General features: G+C 41.5%; 1 protein-coding gene across 40 annotated transcripts in view; it reads left to right on the top strand.

Annotated features, from left to right (window-relative positions):
- LRRFIP1 (LRR binding FLII interacting protein 1) overlaps positions 1-21,637 on the top strand; it is an 85,607-nt gene extending 63,970 nt beyond the window's left edge. For 26 of the 40 annotated variants that reach the window (XM_032445942.1, XM_015868050.2, XM_015868031.2 and 23 more), the window contains 9 exons: positions 796-828; positions 1,789-1,914; positions 2,656-2,727; positions 4,384-4,554; positions 5,543-5,635; positions 6,091-6,183; positions 7,358-7,450; positions 7,930-8,071; positions 9,676-13,153. In XM_032445942.1, coding sequence (XP_032301833.1) covers positions 796-828; positions 1,789-1,914; positions 2,656-2,727; positions 4,384-4,554; positions 5,543-5,635; positions 6,091-6,183; positions 7,358-7,450; positions 7,930-8,071; positions 9,676-11,771 — 2,919 coding nt within the window. In that variant the 3' untranslated portion in view covers positions 11,772-13,153. Of the gene's footprint in view, positions 1-795; positions 829-1,788; positions 1,915-2,655; positions 2,728-4,383; positions 4,555-5,542; positions 5,636-6,090; positions 6,184-7,357; positions 7,451-7,929; positions 8,072-9,675; positions 13,154-16,840; positions 16,888-17,788; positions 17,907-18,377; positions 18,458-19,074; positions 19,180-20,477 lie in introns of those variants that run through there. The other 14 variants (XM_015868063.2, XM_015868061.1, XM_015868060.1 and 11 more) reach the window with 5 other exon arrangements.
- Positions 21,638-22,042: the final 405 nt, after the last annotated feature.

Genomic DNA, 22,042 nt, shown 5'->3' with positions numbered 1-22,042 from the left:
TCACTCTTCTCTTTAGCTCCCTTAGGCTCTTGGTCTGGGTAAGCTGTTTGTTTTTGAGAAGTATCTTTTCAGGAAACCATCTCGATTGCTGTACTGAGCGTTCCCAGAAGCTGACATCTGGGCTTCTTGCATCTGCTGAAGTTTTATTGGTCCTGCTCTGTCTTCTGAGCTCTGAACTCATCTTGGTTCCTGATAATTTTCTTGCACCTAAATGCTGCTTTGGCTCCAGTCTTTTTTCTTCTGTGTTACTTTTAGCATAAGTTTGGTCATCTGAATCAGCGAATCCCAGCGAAGTTCTGAAATCATAAACCATCTGTTTGTTTAGACTTTGAGCTGGTCTCAGATATGTGACTGCAGGGTCAGTTTTTGTCGTCTCAGCCTTATGTGTGTTTTTGCTTGAAGTCAGGTACCTTTTCTCACAGAAGGAGAGCTCTAAATTTATTAGGGCTCCTGAACTTTGCATTTTTCTTTTTCCTTTTTGGGAGAGGTGCAGATGCAACCCAGTCCTTCAAACCTAAGACGGTGCATTGTTTTTTGGAGTGAGGGGTGGAGGTGCTTCGATTTATTTCAAGACCATAAAACGGTACCTTCAAGAAGCTGTCTTGATCTTGAAGTCTGTTCACCTTTCAATTGAACAGCTTTGATCTCTGCTTAAGTAAGTTGTCATTTTAGGCTCATTAGAGAAACTGCTAATGAAAAGTACCTCAAATATTTAAGAATTCCCCCTTCTGACATTGTATTACCTTCTCTTATACTTAATTATCTAATGATTCCCTCTGAATCTTTGTTTTACAGATTGAGGAACGGCCAGAAAAAGATTTTGAGAAGGTAAGAAGGATGTTGTGAACTGCTCTGACAATAGCACAGCTGTTTTTGTATCTGAGCTTGTAGTGAGTGTGAACTAACAGAGCTTTCTATGACTAGAATCATAGCATAGCATGGCCTGGGTTGAAAAGGACCACAATGATCATCCAGTTTGAACCCCCTGCTATGTGCAGGGCCGCAAACCACCAGACCAGGCTTCCACCTTACATTTTTTGAAGGCAGACTTGAAAACAACGTGGTTATTCAGGGGCTAATAGTTAACATTTAACAGCACTGAAATGGCTTCAGGCTAAGCCACATGAATATCGGTTTTATTTAGTAGAGCTTAATGATGGTATTGCATAAAAATAAATAAAATGAAGATCGCACCACAGCAGTGAGAAATTGGCCTTACCCCCACTACTCTATCACAGAGTTGCTACTGCTGTGGAGTAGATAAATAGAAATGAAAGCAGAAGAGTTTGAAGAGTAGTCAAAAGCATCTACAACATAATACAAGTTCTAAAAGCATCTGGCAAGATGGTATTAGCCCCTAAAAATTTTGTCTAATTATGAATTAAAACTTAGAAGCTAATTTGTGCACAGAGATAACAATGTTTAGCTACATTCTCCTTTTTCTCATTGCCTCTTCTTGCTAAATCTTGATCTCAGTTCTTCTTCCTGAGAGATGTTAGTGGAAATTGTATGATGTAGAAATGCATGGGTTCTTCTTTCCTGGCCTGATGTTAAAGCTGCCCTTGCTGAGCAGTTGAGTAGCAACAGCCCCCATTCCCCTGGGTTTGTTTTTAGCACTCATTTCTGATGTTTCTTGTGACATTAGAGACCAGTTAGGTGCAAAAGAAACAGTTGCTGTCTTGTCATTTGTCTTTATCAACTGATAAATAGTCTCTGGTACATGCATTAAAAATTTCCCCTGGGAAGAAAATATTCACCGTACCTCAATTTAACTGTTTGTGATTGCAGGGAGCACGTACTGTCTCAAGTCTGTCAGCAGCTACCTTAGCTTCCTTGGGTGGGACTTCTTCTCGAAGAGGCAGCGGGGATACATCCATCTCAGTGGATACAGAGGCATCTATTAGAGAAATCAAGGTGAGATGTTCTTAAAGGCAGCATAAATTGTATGTTACTATGCTTTTTTCTTTTTTTTTCAATCTCAGTGTCTGCGTAGTCCATAACTAAACTCTTTGGGTTTTATTTCTAAAGTTTGTTTTAAGGCTGCATTTTGAAATCTGTTTTTAAATTGGAAACGCGAGTTCCATTAGCTTTCAGACATTATGATGACTTAAAATATCTAGATTTCTATTGGAGAGCACAGATACAAGCAGTTCTGACCCTTTTCAACACCATAAGAACAGCTGAAAGACAATCATGTGGTCATGACCAATGACAAAGAGGAGAGACTATAGGCCTTACGATTATGTTTTATGTGATGGATGGGTTTTGTAAAGTTGTGGGTTTTTTTCTTATATAGTGCTATTACAGCCTCTATTAGCTTTGGCTGTGCTATCAGAATTCCCCAAAAAGGCTGATAATCAGTGAAAAAGGGTAGAAAAGGGCTCTGCCTGGGACGTGTCTTTGTTGGAGACCTAGAAGTTGGAGCTGTATCTTGGCCTTATTGTTAGTCATCATTTTTCCAGTCAAGAAGGGAAGAATTAGGATAAGTCTCTAACCGAGATGTTTCACCCTCTTGCAAGGCTTCAGATTAGGATTGGACAGATTAACTTTGCGATAGAAATACTTATATGAGGGCTTTGAGTACTTGCTCTTTCATGTGCACTTGTACCCATTAGCATCAGGGACATCATTGACCTTTCTCACCATTTCCCTCAGGATATCTATGAGTTAAAGGAGCAGATTCAAGATGTAGAAGGCAAATACATGCAGGGACTGAAAGAAATGAAGGTACTGGTTTATTGCAGTGTGAAGCGTGCTAATTAACACCAGCTAAACAGTCACAGAGCCAGGGTGAGATGTAACACTGACCTTGCACACTTTTCTTCTGGGAGAGGTTATAAACTGTGGAAAGCATTACATTACCAGGAGCAGAGTCCTTTCTGGTGTCTGTCAATTGTGACGAGCGGTGCTTCCAAATATAATCTGAAAGGCTGCTGATTGCTATTGCACGTCTTACTTGATGTTCTGAAATGGTAATCATTTTGCTTGCAAATGAAAATCACTAGGTTGTGGGTTTGTTTTTTTTAACATAGCTTTATAATCCAGGAAGCCTCCCAAAACTGGGAGCTGGCACCAAGAAAGCACTCATTATTTCCACAGAGCTGGAAAGGAGTTTGATGCTTTGGTGTCAAGGTATCCAGGTGCCCAAGTGGTGGAACTTGATGCTAACAAAACTAAATGTAGCATGCCAAAGGAGTGCTGCAGCATCTTCCTTAACTTACTTGCATATACTTCTTTTCCATCTAATTTCTGAGATTAATCTTTCCAATGTTTCCAATTTCTGCTGCTTTTCTGTACATGCTATTTCTTACCTTTGGGCTGGAATGTGTGTCAAAACAGAACTTCTGTTTCAGGTGACTAATTATAGGCCCAAAGACAAATGCTTTTATTTGTCCATAGAAATGTGAATTAAACTAGTTCAGAATTACTGTTGTGATCTGGACTGTTATCCCCAGTTCTGTGTATTGAAAGGAATGGGAAGTATATGGAAGTTGCCTGTGCTATAGGAATAATTCTGATAGTGCTGAAGTTCCTAGAAGAGCCACTTGCTCTGGAAACTAAAAGGCTGTGTGTTTTTGCATATTTTCTCTGCTTTGCCTATGTAAGACCTTTATCGCTGTATTAAAATCAAGTACTGCAAGTTTGGCTGCGCAGCACAGGGAAAGGTCCTGGTCTTTGTTTTGCCATTGCCTGTTGTTATAAACATCTCAGTCTCTTATATTCAGGTCAAGTTGTTAAGATGGTTTTTCAGGACACTGGGATTTGTATTTTACAGAGTAAACTTGTTAAGATGGAAAGCAATTTAGGAAACATAAAGATGATGCGTCTCATCCACAAAGGCTGCAGCTTTCACAGCAAATTCTAGTTCCTGAGTTAGTGTACTTAGTTATATCAGTGTTTCCTGCCTCACACTGAAATTTGCGTGAAGTGGCTGTTAAGCTGCCTTAGGTTAAAGCCTACCCCGTTGAGATGGGACTACCTAAAATGAGCTCGAATCAAGGCTAGTTTGCCTTTAAATAAAAAGATTTTGCAGCTTGTCATCTTCATCAGCTGCTTTGAGCTGCCAGCGTTCAGGGACAGGGGGAGGAGGGAGAAGGAAGAAAACCCTGAGAAAGCAGGAGCTGAAGCAGCAGAGAACAGGAAACATTTTAATCCATCCCAAGGTAAGGTTTCTTGCTCATTAAAAGAAGCCATGTGGGAACACAGGGGATGTTATCCTCACCTTGGGACAGCTGCTGTCTGTCCTGCAGATGATTAGCACTGGTTTCAGCAGGACTGCTCGGGAGGCTTGTGGTGCGATACCTTCATTGTCTCACTTCATGTCTTGGCTGGCAGAGTGTTTTTTGTAACTGACCTCTCACTGTGGTTGCTTATTCTTTGCAGGACTCTCTAGCTGAAGTTGAAGAGAAATATAAGAAGGCGATGGTTTCCAATGCTCAGCTAGACAATGAGAAAACAAATTTCATGTACCAAGTAGATACCCTGAAGGATGCACTCTTAGAATTAGAGGAACAGCTCGCAGAATCCAGGAGGCAATATGAAGAAAAGAGTAAAGTATGTATGTAGCAGTGGTGTCTTATATAGCAGTGGGAGACTCCTGGGGACGGACATCTTTGAGAGGATCAAACCATATTACTATTCAAGATTTTATATGAGTTATTTTTTATATATCAGTGTGCTGTGGGCTTGCAGTCATACAAGTAGAATTTTTCCCTTAGTTTCTGTTTCCGAAAGCAGTTTCTACAGTGAAGTAATGATTAATATGGGAAGGATACCCTGTAGTACTGCTGTAGTATCATATATCCTTTTATACTGTATATTGGAAGTAAATGTAAAGATTTTGTTTGTAGTAACTTCTGGAGTATTTTAATGCATGAAACTCTTCCAAAGACAGTTGTGTATCTTGCAGAGTCAAAGCAGCTGCTTGTTTTGCAGCTTGTCAGCAGCTTGTTTTGCACAAATTCAGCATCTGAGCGCTAATAAGTTGGTGTTAAATAATAAATCTGTGGCTTGTGTCAGCTTCTCAGAGCTGTCCCTTTAACCCGGGGGCTCTTTACTATAGTGTGCTGCAAGACATACAGTGCCTGCAAGATTTGGCGCCTGGTCTGGTTGGGTTGTCTTTTTGTTTTGTTTTGATTTGGGATCGATTTTTCATTTGTTTGGAGTTTTTATTTAAGTCCTGAATGTCCAGTGAATGTTCTGTGCTGTTCTCACATAGGAAGAGTGGGTTAAATTCCCATCCATTCATCTGTGAAGTCAGTAGGGTTTGGGTGTAACAGTTGTTCACTGGCATCTTGCTGCCCACATTGTGAGGCTGGCTAAGTGATGTCTGTCACTTCTATGTTTGATGTAATAACAGTAGTTTGGGAAAAGGACAAGTAAGCCAAAACAAACCTGAACTCTTGTGGGATTGTGATTGGAAGCACATGGAAGAATTGTGCGGCAGTAAGCATTTTCTGGGTTGCTGGGCTTGTTTCCTCCCGTTTTTCATGGGATGCTATTTTGGATCGATTACATCTCATGAATTTTTTATCATTCATAGGAATTTGAGAGAGAGAAGCACGCTCATAGCATACTGCAGTTCCAATTTAAGGAAATCAAAGAGGCTTTGAAGCAAAGAGACGAAATGCTTGCAGTAAGTAACTTCTTTTCTTTAATGGTTTATTTGATTGGTGTGTGCCCACTTAGCAAACTAGGCATGTAGAAAGGAAGGAATTTTATTCCCTTCTTGAGTTTCTCACCTGAAGAAATAGCAGTGATCCAGGACAAGCAGATTCAGAGCTAACTTAAAGAAATAGTATTTTCCTAAGCATTATCTGAAGTTGTGTTGTCCACAATGTGAAATAAGCTGTTGATGTAGAGGAAAGCAGTGCAACTATTTAACTTATATAAATCAGCATGTGAATAGCCAGGTTGCCTTAGGAAGGGTTAGTTAGGATTTAGCTGACGTGTGAAAAGTTATCATATTGTGCATGCAGATACCTTTCTACTTCACCTGACTGTTTTGTTCTTTGGCATCGCTGCAATCTCGACTGTCTTTGGTAACCTGTTACCTACTCTCTGTCTTCTCATTTTGCTCTCATCTCTCAGGAAATCCAACAGCTGCAACAGAAACAGCAGAGCTATGTCAGGGAAATTTCTGATCTTCAGGAGACAATAGAGTGGAAAGACAAAAAAATAGGGGTAGGACTGTCAACTCCTGAGATGTGTTGAGAGTGGCATTGTTGTTCTTCAGCTGATCCTGCTTTTGCAAAACCTGATGGATAGTATACTCCTGAGTGCCTCTGCTTGCTGTGACTGGCTTAGTATATTAGCGGTGAACTAGCAAGTGGCACGTTCTGTCTTTGTTCAACACTATAAAATCCAAGAAAAACTTAGCAGCTGTTCCGAATTTGAAACCTGAGGGTTATTATTTGCCATGGTGCTTCATTTGTGTGTGTCGTATTGAGAAAGGAAGAGCTATTTGTAATGCAGTTCTGTCAGTACTGCCTATTTGGACTTAATCTGCAGACTGAGCAGAAACTGGAGTGTGATCAATAAGCAGTAGAGCTCTTTGTGGCCTGTGGGGTTGAAAGTCTTGAACTCTCCCTTGTTTCTCATGCCTTCACACCACTCCTTATCAAAGCTGAATGGGAACATGCTCTAAAAGAGAAGCATCGCTTTAATTAACAATGAATCCTGGAAGAATTTCTGAATGTGGAAGGGGAAGTAAATCATACAGCTAACTTCCAGTAATTCCTTGCAATTTGAAACTCAGGTGTCTGAGTTTTGTTATTGTTCTATTTGTGAGTTTATATAAGACATACCAAGGGGGTTCCATTCTAAATTACACCTTTATTACGCAGTATGTCCCAAAGTCTGAAGATGACTTAATTGCAGTTTTCAGGTTGATTGAAATGTAATGCAGCCATTGTGGTAACCTATGCAATTAATAGCCCTTTTATAGACCATTAAAATGTCAGGCCTGCTTTCATCCTCTTGTCTGAGTACATGGGTATCACATTATATCTTCAACGTACACGGTGAAGTAATATGAATGAATTCACCTAGCAGATAAGAGGGTAAAGTAGATCCTTATTTGAAGTCTTTCTTGTGAAGGTTTGGGCTCCGAGTGTCTTTAATAGGAATTCCTGGGGCTGATTATTACTGAATAAGCTGTGCATTTCTTGGATTTGAAGCTTGTCTGTGTGTCTGCAAACTTGGTCCTTTAATCTCCGAACTTTACTTTTTTCATGTGTCACTTCCACGACTCTGTGAATATCTTAAATCTGCTCATTCCTATTTACAGTTGCTTTTCATGATCTTTTCTCCTTTCCTCTCTTCATACCTCCTCACTCTGTCTGTGTTGCGAACTCAGGCCTTAGAGAGGCAGAAAGATTTCTTTGATTCCATAAGGAGTGAGCGGGATGACCTTAGAGACGAAGTAATGATGCTGAAGGAGCAACTGAAGGTATGCAAGAGGAGTAAGAGAAGCTTACTGCTTACTGACTGCTGACCTTTCTCTCCTATGCATTTTTAGCAGAAAATTGGAGTGGAGCTGAGTTGCAAGAACTCTTGTCGTGTTGCCTATAAGCTGCCATTTTGGGCATTTTCTGATAAAGTCCTTCCCCCTGATATTGATTGTGAGCTCTTAGAATAGACTGTAACATTCAGCATTAAACTGTTGCTTTTGTAGGAGGCTCATATCCAGGGAGCGCTTTAAACAGCAGAATTATGTTTAAAGATTGAAGCCAAGCTGGTATCACATACTTTCAGTGATGCCGGCTAAACAGGGAGCTGTAATATTCTGTGCTATTTTCTGACTTCCAGCCATTTTTAATGGAGCAATTGAAGCAATTATTTGTTCAGAATGTCAGGGACAAGAACATGTTAACGATCCTGTTCTTACTGAGCAGCAGGCTTTAAAGTGCTGTTTTTGCTTCTCCATAGAAACATGGAATAATCCCAGACTCCGACATAGCCACCAATGGGGATGCATCAGATGTTCTCGATAACGAAGGACACTTGGATTCTTCCAAAGCTGTTCCAGGCACACCACAGGCATTAAAGACAGCAGGGGATGGCATGCTAGGTAAGTGCTGGCTATCCTTTCATATCTTTCTGTCTGTCTGTCCACTCATTCACCTTCGCTTGGAGTTTGGGCTTTTGTTAGTGGGACAATTAACACATCACGCAGCATGCCACTTGTTGAATCACTTGTGCTTCACATCACCTAATGCATTTCCCCGCTTGATATTTATTGTCACTTCAAGTATGTTGTGAAGTTTCCTGCAAAAGCAGACTTCAGTCCCCCTTCAAGGTGACAAAGGACGAGAATACAAACATTACATGTTACAGATAAGTAGCAGTCATTTGGATTACTATATGAACTCGTAATCATCCCAGAGTATTCCCACTGTCACTCAGCATTTTTCTGCACATATCTTAAAGAATCAGACTTAAAGCATTTTAGTTTCCCGTAAAAAGCTTGTGTGCTGCTTCACTGCACTACCTGAGAAGTGTCAGCATCTCTTGAACAGAAATAGTGGTCACCATTACAGCTCTCTGGTGCGTGAATTCTTTATTCTTGGCGTGTTGTGCTGTTGAACACTTCATATTACCGTTTCACCATTCCAACCTCTTATAATGGAATGAGCGCCATTAAATTTAATGAGTTGGACTCTGAGACGGATACTGTAAGTAAGGAAGGAGAAATCTGGTTGGCAAAACCTACCTCCTTATCTAGTTGTGGTGCGTGACCACTCAGAGAACTGTTATAATAGCAAAAGGAAAGGGAGTGAATTTCTGTTGTTACTGCTCTAAATTGACATTGTAGCAAATAACAACAAGCAGCCAACGGCTGCAAGTGCAATTTATCTTGCTGTTGGCTGCTTTTTCCTTGCTCTGTTTTTGTATGGAAACAATATGGAGCACCAAAACCAAGGTAAGGGTATGTATTTAAATGTAATATGTTCTTTGTGTTTCCTTATTCTGTTTATTTGAAAACAGGTACAACATAGACTCGAAAGCTAACTGCTGAAGCCACAGTGTTGTTTTAGTACCTGTTGCTTCTAAATAAAGTTGGAAGAAACAACAACCAACCTACAGAATTCCCCATCCCTTTGAGTGGATGGAGTGGCACTGTATCTGTGTTGGTAATGTTGAACGGCTGAAACATTTGCTTGCCGATCAGACTTTATCTATAAGTCAACACTGATGATGCCTGTGATGAGATATTACCAAGTTACTCTTGCTCACTTCATTCTACAGGCATCAGACAAACTCTTGCATGCACAGAGTGGTGTTAGGCCTAAAGCTGTAGAAAATACTGCTGAGAAAATGTAATCTTTACAGTTTCAGAGTTATATCTGCACATATTATTAAGTTGCACTGCTTGAAACAAAGTTATTTTCATCTCTGGGAGCTGTAGTTCACACGGCCAAGAGCATAGATGTGTTACTTGACAAAAACACAGGCCAGCGCTGAGAGCTTTTCTGGCTTTGAGAGGGTGGTGGTGGTGAATTTCACTGATCAAAAAAGCCCACGCCCTTACTAATTCAATCGCTGCTTTGCCTCACGTAATCGGCAACAGTTGATCTTCCATTAACCTGTTCTTTAATTCATTCTCTTTTGGGTTTTAAGCGGGGAGGTAAGAGCTGCGGCGCGGTCCCTTCAACTTTCTCAATGGTCTTTTAGGCAAAGCCAAGGAAGTGGACATGAAAAATGAGATTGTGGAGGATGTGGGGAAAAGAGAAATCTTGCAGAATTCTGAGCATGAGGAACACAAAGAGGAGTCTGAGGAACAGGAAGTACAGACATTGCATGCTGATGAAAATACAAGGGCAGAAAACCTGATTGAAGAACCTGATGCTCTGTCAACAGTGATGTTACCAGATAGTAGGTTCTGTAAGGCTTTGGATCAGTTCTGTAAACCTGTGTCAGGGAATGCTTGTTCAAGTGATGATAGTGATGCAGATGATTTGAGAAAGGAGACACAGTCAGCAGACACAGCAGCCCGGCAGCCTGTTAGCAAGGAGGTTGAACAGAGTAACTTAAACCCAAGGACAGCTGAGAACTCAGAAATGGGCTCACTGCAAGGTCAGGATTTTGAGAGTCCTCAGGAAATGCATGGTGAATTAAATGCAGAGCATGAACTGGAAAAAGCTGCTCTTCAACAGGAAGAAGGAGAGGATGTGGAAGCTAGCTGTGCACTGAGTGCTAATGAGGCAGAACAAGCAGCAGACAGTGCAGGTGACAGCAGTGAGGTGGTTTCTGACCAGTCAGGGCTACCAGAGCTAGTGGACTCACAAAGTGAAGTGGTAAATGTAGAGCGCTGTGCTGAAACACTCCAGTGCTCAGGAGAAAGTGCTGGAAGCAAAGTTACAGAGGTCTTAGAAAAAACTCTTGTTGAAAGCAAAGACTGCACTGATGGAACAGCTAATGAAACTGGAGGTGATAGAGCTGGAGAACAAAATGAGGTTGGGAGTGCAGTTCAGGGTGAGAAAATGGAAAGAGATTCCACGGGCTCAGAAGGGGAGGAGTCATGTGGAAGCTGTGCCCCATCAGATCCAAATGAGGAGGGAGATGATCAGGCACAGATCCAGCCAGTTTCCTCAGAGGACAGTGAGGAAGCATTGTTAGAGGAACAGAATATGCAGGAACAAACGGAACTTAAGCCTGCTGAGAAAGGTGGACAGGAGGAAGTATTGACTGGAAACTTAGAGGAGTATTCAGATTGCGCAGAAAAGCAGGAGAAGGCTTCAGGGGAGTCTGCAGGCTCTGCTAATGAGGCAGAAGTTAGTGCACTGCATCAGACAGAGCCAGACACGGACACTGTGAAAGAAATGGTGTCTCAGGAAACCAGTTTAGACCCAGTTATTTCAGATGATGAAACTGAGGAAACAGAAATGCAAACAGGAGTTATGTCTGGGAAAGGAGAGGAAAATAGAATAGAATACTTAGAACATGATAGAACAGAAGACTTAAAATCAAAGGCAGAGCTTCAAATGGTTCAGTGCAGCAAAGAAACAACAGGTGACTCAGAGGATGAGAAAAATATTTCTTTAGAAAGTGAAGCACAGAATGTAGTTAAACAAGGTGAATCTAAAGAGGAGTTTGTTGCATGTCACAGTGTAACTAGTGAGAATCAAGTTGATAAAGAAACGTTTAAAGAAGATACAAAGCAGTCAGAGCTCGCAGACCAGCAGGGTGATGGCTTTACTTCTATGGAAGGTACAGATAATTCTCTTGCACAGAAAGCTGAGCTGGATGGAAGTGTGAGTGAGCAACTTAGACTAGAGGGCCAAGCAGAGGAAGAACAAGAAGATGAAGGTGACGCATTTGATTTTGATGAGGATTCAGAACAGATACTGGAAACTGATGAAAAACGCGATGGAGGAGAATCTGATGCACAGAGTGAAGAGGATGACGGAACAAGCAGCATGATAAGAAAAGCTGCCCCTACAGGTGAAGCCGGAGAGAGAACTGGCAAAATAAAAACCAGTGACACCTTGACCAAAGATGATGGCTTACAGCATAAGGAAGGAAATGAGTCAGAAGAAGCAGGGCACTCGCAAGAGGAAGCGTCAGCACTGAAAACTGATGAGAAGGCTGATGTGTCGGCAGAGGGAAACGAAGCATCAGATTCTAATGAAGTGGAAAAGGCACCAGGTGACAGTGGTCTAGAACAGGATTTGGAGAGTGCCGGCTGTAACAGGGCTGAAAGCAAAGAGGATTTGCGAGGTGGTAGGAAGGGTAAGGGTAAATCCAGAGATGACTGTACAGTGTCCTGAGTTCTGAATTCCGGACTGTAGGAGTCAGAAGCCATTTGATCAGGCTCAGTACCAAAGCATACACTTTGCACGATGAATCAGTCCTTAGGAAGATAGGAGTACTCTTAAGGTGTTCATTTTTTCCTTGCAGGTAGATCTCATAATACACTGCTGGGTCATGTAAGTGGCGATAATGCCAATATTAAACTATTCACTGACGTACCTAGCCACAAAAAATCATTCAGAGGTTTGGTTTTGCTGTGTCTCGGGTTAAACATTTGTCACCAAACAAAGCAAGCTTCACAAAGGAACTGATCAGGCTTTTGCAGTTAAAGTACTCCTATTGTTGATAACTGCTACCGAGGAGCTTTTATATGCAATTCCTACTTCTTAGCCTAGAATAAAAATAGATTATCTGAATGTACTAGTATGTGCAATAGGGCCTACAGTAAGTGTGTTAACACTTTGTCACAGAGGAACTCGGAAGATCAGCAACACTTAGATCTAATGCTAGCATTTGCTGCTGAACGATTAAAGCTTAGGAGCCCTTTTCCATAGCAAAAGAAGAAGAAAAAAAGATACTCTCATTCCACTTTCTGTGTATGTATGTTTCTGAGGTGTACGTATTCCAAACCATTGGTAGATCACTGTGAATTAAGTCAGCGCTTTGGAGGAACGATGCTCAATATGAAGGAAATGCAACCCATAGGTTTCGGAAAGGAGCAGATACGTACATGTTTACTTCATGTGGGCACTTTGCACCGCAGTAGGCCTTTTACACCATGTCTCACATGGGTTTTGTATTTTTCCTAAGAAAGTGTCGATACACACTGTAACGTGCCTAGTTTTGCTATCCAATACTGTATCTATGAATATATAAATATATTTTTTGGAAGAAAACCACCAAAGATGTTTAACATCACATTCCTTACTGCATTATATATATATATATATATTTATGCAAATATTAAGAGAAAGAATGTTTTGCTTTGAAGAGGTCCTTCCTCCTTTTTCCTGGAGGGAAGGTAACTCTGGATGCCTTAATCCTCACGGGTGTCAGACCAAATGCAGTTGTTCCATATACGAGCCCCCATGCCTTTCTGGAAAGCTGGATTATGTTGTATTGCCAGAACTGATGAGACGCTTTGACCCACTGATGTATTTCTTCTTGCATTGTTATTGTGCTTGGGAGGAAGATCATGTTTTGCATCATTAATAATTAGTTTGAGGTTGTGTTAAGAGATGAACATGCAAAGGGAATGCAAGCTGAGGAGCTGGGGGGCTACGGCAGGTTCTGTTGATGTTACAAAGAGGACAGAGTTCAAATAGACTGCAAAATCACAAGATGTGTATCAAAGTGCACTGTGCTGTATATAATTAAAATAAACATATTTTATACTACAGTTTGTCTGTCCGGAGCACTCTTTATCAGAAAACTCATTTAAAGAGTTACTGAAATCTTTCTCACTTCAGAAGCATTTTTTCCTACAGCTTTCTATCTTAGATTTATTGCCTTGTGCTGCGTAGATGACAGAGCTGTCCTGTTAGGAACAGGAGGCCTTTGAGGACATTTAGTATTTGATGAGACCATAGCTCTACGTTTGTGGCAGAGCTGTAAGCCTGCATCTCTTTTTGTACAGCTTCTCTCCGGCTTAGAACAGCTTCAGTATGGGTTCTGTAAGTACCAGCAGTTGTTCTTACTGAGGGTTCACACCTAATTCTAATGTAAAGAGTCACGGTTCTTTAAAGCATCATTTTTAACTGTACGGCATTGTCTAAGTAAGATTTTTTTCTTTGCTACACTCAACTGTAATATATAGTTTCATGTTGAAACTGTTCTAGATGTATGTATATTTAAATGTTAAACACAGTTATATATTTAACTAAATTCTTGCCAGACTTTGCCTAAACTCGTGGATGGGTCTATAAGCAACTCTCATTTAAATGAGGCGTTTGCCAACGTTTCCTCTGTTTTTCATGAGTTTGTTTTTAACAGGAGTGCTGCCTGATTGTTAAATGGAAATTAATGAAGACATACTTTTACCCATTTTTTCCACTTCAGGAAATACGACATCCTTAGAGAAGTCCCATTGTTGAGCTAAGTCATGGAAAGAAATGACACCTCTAGTCTTAATTGTCCTTGTGCGTGCTCTCGTCCCACAGTACCTTGCCAAATCTCAATGAAACTAGGGCAGGAACAAAGAACATGGGGCACGTGGTGAAGAACAGCTCATGTATCATAAACCCACCCATGAATGCCGCCTCTTGGTACCGGTGTTGGCATCTGATCCTTGTCTTCTGGAATCGGACAGGTATCATGGAGAAGGAGGTGATCTTGGTGTTTGTAGCTCTTCAGTTTTTGCTGGAATCTTATTTGTTGTTGCAGTGAGCACTGGTTGCAATGTGTAGGACTTTCATCTCTCACAATGATCTGTGTTTGAGTCTGAGGGGCGCACGTAGCCTGGAGTGCCAGGTTTTTTGGTTACTGTGAATTCATAGCTAGCTTCAAAAGCTTTCAAAAGCAGTAGCTGAATTAACGTTCATATTCAGCAAGTCACAGTGAAAGGCCTTGGTCAGCAGTCCCTTTGAAAGAGTGGTCCTGCTGTCACCTTCACAATCAGTGCTGTAAAGCCAGTGCCTTCTAACTCTCGTGCTTATCCTCATGCTTGCCCATGAACTTCTCTCTTCTGGGGAAGAGTGGAAAGCATTCTGTTTTATTATTATTCTTTTTTAAAATGATCCAATATAAATGGATGGCTCCAGAGAAGCGGTGTTATCCAGTCTGCTGCCACATCCTTGCAAGCTGATGGGAATAGCTGCTGGAAACTGCTGGTGTGTTCTCAGGGGTTGCAGCCTTCACTGCTTGCCTTCTCACCCTCCAAGCACAGCTAACCCTTATCAGCTGCACTGACATTAATTACTTGGTAGACCATGCGAATCATTCAACTTATCAACAGCTTCACCCCATTTGCACACTGTCTTCAAAGTAGGAAGAGGCACCAGGTATCTGTGGAGGATTCGAGGATATTAGGTCAGCTTTACTGCTGAAGCAGCGCCGTGAGTCAGCTGCTTTACTGAAGCAACGGTTATGTGGCTTCAATGAGCCTGTGCAATAGCAGACACTGGTAACCACAGCTGCCACCATCCCACCTGTCCTGTTCACAGAAAGAACAGCACTGTGCCCTACCTGCTGTGACCGGCACCTGTCCTTCCATTAGGTAGGAAGATTCCACCCCACAGCAGCGGTTGTGCTATTAAGTTATTCAACTCATTGGAGACCCTTAAGTTTGGGCTAATGTTACAGTGGCTTAGAGGTTTTCTTCTGCATCAGTCCTTGTTCTCTTTGCCTACCATTAGTAATTTCATTTCTTTATCTCTACTGAGCTGTGGCACCAACGCTTATCTGAACATCTGTCACCTTCATTTTACTGTTGGCTCTCCTTGCTTTCTTCATTGGACTTCATTTTCCTTCCCCATCATCTTTTTACAGAGGTCTTCAGTCTCTCTTCTTTTCCATATAGGCAGATGAAACTGTCTTATTATTTTACACTTGCTTTGTTTTGTTTTCCTTGTTAGTTTCCACAAGTGTGAATGTATTTTTTGCCTTGTGACAGTGCGCTTGTGTTACACATGTAAGAGCATTTGATACAAATGGCAATTAAAAGGGATAGGGCTTGAGGGGGTTCAGAAGTAATGCACAGAACTGCCGTACTGGGGTGTTATATTGGTATTTGTATTTGAGTCTAGCATTGGAAGTTCAGGTAAAGAGCCTGGAATCACTGCTGATATGGAGAACTTGTATTCACAGGAGGGGAGTGACTTTCCGTGACTACACATGTGTCAACATGAGTTTCGTGTGAAAACTTTAGCTTTCGCCATGAGGTGATCAAATACAGACTGCTTATTCCCTGAATTCCTTGTGTTAATGAGAAAACAAAAAGCTCAGCAAAAAAGTATTGGGCTGTAACTTCCTTACCTTTACAGAAGTCTTTTTTCTTTCATGTATGACCTTTGCATTTTAACAATTGAACAGCTAACAGGCAGGACCTTAGAGGTGGAGTTGAGCACTCTCGCTGCCTTGGTTCTGCACAGTTGCCTGCCTGCTGGCAAGGGAGGGAAACGAAAGAAAACTGCAACAAGCACGCGTGTCAAAGCAAAATAACACTGTGATACACGTACATGTCAGGCCTGTGGAGGTAGACCTGTCTGAGGTCAGTATGTCCCCTTCTGATAAGAATACCGGACAATGATGTTTGCTGTACTTTTGTTGAGATGACTGAACGCGCTCAGGCTGTTAATTAACGAGGCAGAATGAGTTTAATTATTGCAAGAAATGTGAGTTATGATTTGTTTTTTACATTACCTGCTGAAATGCTTCCACTTTTTGCATTACTAGGAAAGAAGAACAAGTGTTTTGGTTACTCATTGCAGTTTTCCAGCTGTCCATTCTGTACTGTGTTCTTTAGTAAACAATGCCATGCACACCTGTTTGCTGATCTGCTGTACTTCCAAGTTCAGGTCTAGAACAACGAGTCTAGATTGCTTTCTTGATATTTGACTAGGATAACTGACTATGAAGAGCAAAGAGAAAAGAATGCTTTACCAGGCTCTTGAGTTTGAAATAAAAACTATTTAATCGATAAATGTTTTATTTGTCGAAGTACTGAAGATAGTACAATGTAATTGTCATGCTGTTAAGTGTTCCTTTTGAACTGAGGATTTTCAGTGCTGAGAATGTGTATAGCTATGATGATAGGTGTTTGTGGTGTTTTCATTGTGCTAAACTGTAAAGATGTGTGAGATTTTGTGTTGCAGTTGTGTTTGACCCTAGAGTTCTTGCATGCTAACCTAATGTAGAAGATTAGCCTCTTTGCATGCAGCGGGTGCCGTGACAAGCATGCTCTGTGAGAATGACATAACCTCCCCTGGCTGCAGCCCCTTCCCAGCCCCGTTGTGGCCTCATTTCCCGTGGTACGTGCGTAACTACCCTTATCATTTTTCACTAACCTTAACGGGTCCCTCTTGTATCAGACACTCTGAAATGTGTGGCTCACATAAGTCAACACTGAGCTTTCAGTTTTCTCTTTCAGAAAGGCTGAAAAAACTCATTGGTGAACGAGAGTCCTTACTAGACCAGGTAAGCACGTGGGAACTGAAATGCTGTGTGTTCACTTAATGTATGATAAAAATAATACAATGTTGGTAAACCAAAACGCCCCTAATGCAGACTATGGAACATGTATGCTGTTCTTTCAGAACACGTGCTGTGTTCTTATTGCTAAAGACTCTGCTGCTTCCCCCTGGAACTCTCCTGTGCATTAACACAGTGTATGAAACAGATGACCCAGGGGCCTATGTTGTGTTGCTTACATTCAGTTATCAGAGTGTTCCAGGCTGCTGCCTCCAGCCACCTAAAACTCCTCCTCCATAACTATGTCTGAAAAATTCTGCTTTGGATTGATTGAGGCTGAAGGGGGGAAAAGCAAATGTGGTCCAGAAATAAGAAAAGCCAGTGTTACTTCCAAGAGTAAGCCTTCCTGATGGCTGATTCTGTGGGCAATAGGCAGTTTGGAGAGAATGCTGCTGGGATTACAGTAGATCGGTAAACAACAATTAGAGTAAATACCGCTGATACCAGGGTACATTGGTTATAATCTCTATTCAAAACATTTGAGCTGATCTGTTCCTCTGTGTTGTGCTCTGTGCTTCCATGTATGGACGGTATCCTTGGCTCTGGGCTTTCATACACTCTCAATCACAGCTTGGGGTTGCTAAGGATGTTTTATGTGAATGTGCATACCGAACATTTCTGGCTTTTCTAATAAAACATTCTTCTTCCTCATATTATCCTTTGTCCCAAATTTATATATAAGTGCTGATACTTAAACTGTGGTGAGTCATTTGCTGAAAGAATTTCTGGGAAATGTAAGAAAAGGTTTTTTTTTTAAATTTAGTTTTGGGTGGGAAAAAAGCTTCATAATAGTCAAGAGAGTCTTGAAATGAGTGTCTTATTCTAATAATTGTCTTGTGTACCTCAGGTTAAAAAACTAAAGGGACAACTGGAAGAAAAGCAGAAGAATGGCAAGTTGGAGAATATGCAGTCTGAGGTTGAAGTTCTGGAAAACGGGACAGATATGCACATGATTGACCTCCAAAGTAAGCTGTGTTTTCATTTTAAGAGAACTTTTTGTCTCCTTAATGAAGGTGAGACAATGTGCCTGTACAATGAATGTATGTCCTGATGTAAGAGTGAGCCTTTGGTCCTAAGGGAGCTTCAAAAGGGGAGCCAGCCAGGCACCTCTTCTAGAGGTGAGATAATTGTTATCCATCAAATGAGAACAGGATGGGAAATCTCCTTTATGTTCTGCAGGAGAGCTGAGGATGAGTTTCATATCACACCCGGTTAACTTTGCTTTGAGTGATCAAAAGGCAGGCGGGCAGGGTTGGGGTTAGCTGCTGTCTGCCAGGCACTGAGTGGGTTTACCTGGAAGCCCTTAGAACAGAAGGAGACCCAAGGCAGGGAGCTGCACTACCACTGCTACAAGTAGTTTCCTGGAGCGGGGAAATGTTGTGACAGATTTGTTGAGCCTTATTGTGACATCTCATATAAGTCTGCAATTCTTGTAGGAGATGCCAACAGACAGATCAGCGATCTCAAATTTAAACTAGCCAAGTCTGAGCAAGAGATAACGGCACTGGAGCAGAATGTAAGTTCCCCGTCTGTCCTGTTTGTTCACTCTTGATGAGAACGCAGGGAGTGTATTTTACTGCATGGAAAGCAGAATCTTTATTAATGTGACTTCCTTTAAAATAAAAGGCAGGGATGCTGGAGAAATGAGTTTCTTGAAGTTAAGGGCTAGAATACTTCCTTTTATCTCTGGGGGGAAGTCAATATATTATTCATGTCCACCAAATGAAAAGCTCTCAAAGACAAATGTGCACTCGGAGCACTCAATGAGCTCCTCCAAATACTTTCATGTGTGTAGCTGCTTGCAGTTTTCAGATGGCTCTTGGCACACGAGAAAGTTGGTATATGTGGGGTTTGGGCAGCACTGCTCATATGAAAGTGTTTGCTCATGATCAGAGTATAAATGGTTATATTTATTAAGCGGACTGTAATTGCTGTTGCTGGAAGAAGGTGAAACATGGATACATAAAAGGTCTGGAGGTAGTTACTGTGGCTGCTTTGATACATTTGTCCTCAAAACATGCCTGCCTTTGATTGAAATAAATCTAGCAACTTTCATTGGTTATTGCTTAACTATCGGCAGAAGTGTAAAGCTTCAGAGTAATCTTTAATGGCAAATATTTCCATTTGCATTAGGTAATACGATTGGAAGGCCAGGTAGCCCGATACAAAACTGCTGCTGAAAATGCTGAAAGAGTAGAAGATGAACTGAAAGCAGAGAAGCGCAAACTACAGAGAGAGGTAACTGTAAATGTAACTGTTGTAGGGAACTCAGGTGCTGCTCATGCGGCCTTCAGATGCTCAGCTTTGCATGTTAATCTCAAGCTGTACATGAATGTGAATTGTTCCTTTTAAACATGTTTTCCTTGCTCAGTTGATCTATTCATGCCTCTTTCCTGTTGCATGTCCAACCAGATCCAGACTCTGCCTGTATTTCTCTTTAAACATACTTTTCAAGCTCTTCATCATTTCAACTTTATTTGTTTTACCAGACTTCATGTTGTCTTTAAGCAGCTGCTACAGCCAGCCTTAAATACATTTGTCAACTTATTTCACCCTTGCCTCCTAAGGGTTTTTTTTTCTGTATGGCTATCTGTACTGGAAAAACTAAATAGCTCTTTCTGCTGTGCTGCCTGTAATAAGGGATCTCTTGTGGAACTTACCCTTCTGTCTCGTTGTCTTGCTTATCAGATGAGACTCTCTCCTTAAGACACTGGGTCTGGTACTTATAAAGGCATTATAGAGGTCTGTTCCACAAAGTGCAATGGCTTCAGTCAAAAACAAGTCACCTGCAGCAGTTCTTAGTCTGTTGTTTAGGATGCTGTGTTGGAAGGAGGCAGGCTGCCCAGGGCCAAAAGGGTCCCAAATGCTGTGGTGCTGTTTTCTCCCATGGATAGCAGCTCTAGACCAGGCACTTTTGCCCATATCTCTTCCCATTCCTCCCTTCTGTCAAAAGGAGTAATGCTTGTTTTTTGTCAGGGCCGGTTTAATTACTAAAAAGTCCCAAATTGAGGGAAGCCCTAAAATCTGTTTTGTGTTGTCACTGGCTCCCATATCTCAGGACAGAGTGTTTTGAAGCTGTTACTCTGTGCAGTCTGGAACTTTTTCCTTTGGTGGAGTTTATAAAAAATTAAGGCTGGGCACCAAAGTCAAGGCTGTTTCTGTAACTTTGGGACCCAGAAATGCAAAAGTCAGGCACTGATACAGGTGTACATCACCCAGCAGACCTGCAAGCATCCATGCCTCTGAAGCCAAGGCAAACGGTGAGCCAGATGTTCCACCTTCTGTAAATACTTTGGGTTCTTGGCACTGTGCTTAGAAACTGTGTGTGGCCTTCAAAGCGGCAATACAGGCAGCTGTGCTGCATTCACCCTGAACTCTGCTACTGGGAGTTTTCAGCTGCTTTACTGTGTACAGGAGCTCCTGCAGTACTCTCAGTTACCGCTGGTAATTACAGACTTTGCTTTATCATTGGAAAGGGCAAACACTGTAAAAGTCACAGCGCTGTTTGTTTTTTTCTACTTCTTTCTTTCCTTCAGCTTCGTTCAGCACTGGACAAAACTGAAGAACTCGAAGTCAGCAACGGTCATCTAGTAAAACGCCTGGAGAAGATGAAGGCCAACCGCAGCGCTTTACTGTCACAGCAATAACCACCACCTCCGTGGAAATGGCTACTGGACAGAACGCGAACAATTTTACAGATGCTTTCTGTGTCTTGCTGTCTGGGATGCTTTGCGTCACGCCTTCCGACAACAGACAAGTGCAACATTTGCTAGGTGCCACCCAGCTGCGGTTCTCTTAATGCAGTTTCAAATCCTCCTGCACTATATCCATAGGAGTAGCTGATCTAAATGGCTGTGCCTGCGGGGCCCTTCTACACACTTCAGTGGGTACATTCGGTGTACTGTATCCGTACACCACGTAAGAAGCACATCGGGGCGCCGTGTTAAGTTCTCCACCCAGAAGGCACAGCAGCTGTTTCTTCGCCATTTCAAATGGCATTCAAAGAAAATACTTTGACTGGACTGGAATTTTGTGTCTTGCTGAGAATTTTAAAAAACAAAGAAAACACTGTAAGTTTTAGACTTTCTCATGACGGTATCTGTAATTTAGTGACTATGGTAGAGTTATTCGTAGTAGGCTTTTCATTTACAAATCACTGTGGAACCACAAGCCATTACAAAGCAAAACTCCTTCAGTGGAAACCATGGAAGAAGATGGTCTTGGAAGCAAAAGTGACCTTAAATGACTTTGCCAATAAAACAAAGGTGTTCGGAGGGATTTTTGCACCAGTCGAATCATAAGACTATTTTATTTCAGGGTAAAATAGGCAATAGCTTCATTAGATTTCAAATCTTATTTGTGTTATTTAATCTCTGCTCTTGGAATTGAAGTAGAATACTTCTTAAGGATGTAAAGTTGTGTTAATAAACCAGCGTAAGGCCATGTTTGAAGAACTGGTGGGTTTTGCACTTCCGTGACTTCTGTACGTTTGTCAAAGCAAGCGTCGTTTGCTTAAACAAGATATGCCGTGGGTTGTTTTTTTTTTTACATCAGAAACTATCTACTGGTCCACGAACTGCTAGAAAACTCCGCCACTACAGAACGCAAGTCTAATCTTTTAAAGTAACTGATAAGAAGCACTTTAGAAAATGTTACTGCATATGGGGTTTGTTACAAATACAGAGATAGCAAAGTATTTCTCTCGTGAGTCATTTTAAAGGTTTTTCTCTTCTCATGAATACTACCGTTACCAGTTAAAGTGACGCAGTTTACACAAGTAGCACAGTAGCTCTGGTCTGTGGAAAATAACCCTCTGAATGTAGTATTCCAAGGAGAACAGCTGTTAGCTGAAGATGACATCCGTCCTTTCCCCTTCAGCCCTACACCAAAAGTAATGCAGGTGAGCGTTCCCTAAGGGATCTTCTTGTGTGACGGAGCAGCGTCTCCTGTTTGGCAGGAGCAGCCTTCTGTCTGTACGGTTCTATTAAGGCAAATGCAAACACAGAAGACCGTGTTTTACTAACTTGGTTTTGGACTGGCTGGTCCAGATCTTTCCCTAACAGAATCAACGTTAGAGGATAAACTGCTGCTATTTTGAACA

Source organism: Coturnix japonica, chromosome 7 (assembly GCF_001577835.2).
Source record: "Coturnix japonica isolate 7356 chromosome 7, Coturnix japonica 2.1, whole genome shotgun sequence".
In the NCBI taxonomy this organism is placed as follows: domain Eukaryota; kingdom Metazoa; phylum Chordata; class Aves; order Galliformes; family Phasianidae; genus Coturnix; species Coturnix japonica.
Note: the sequence above shows the minus strand (reverse complement) of the source record. Positions and strands in the feature narration are given on the sequence as shown.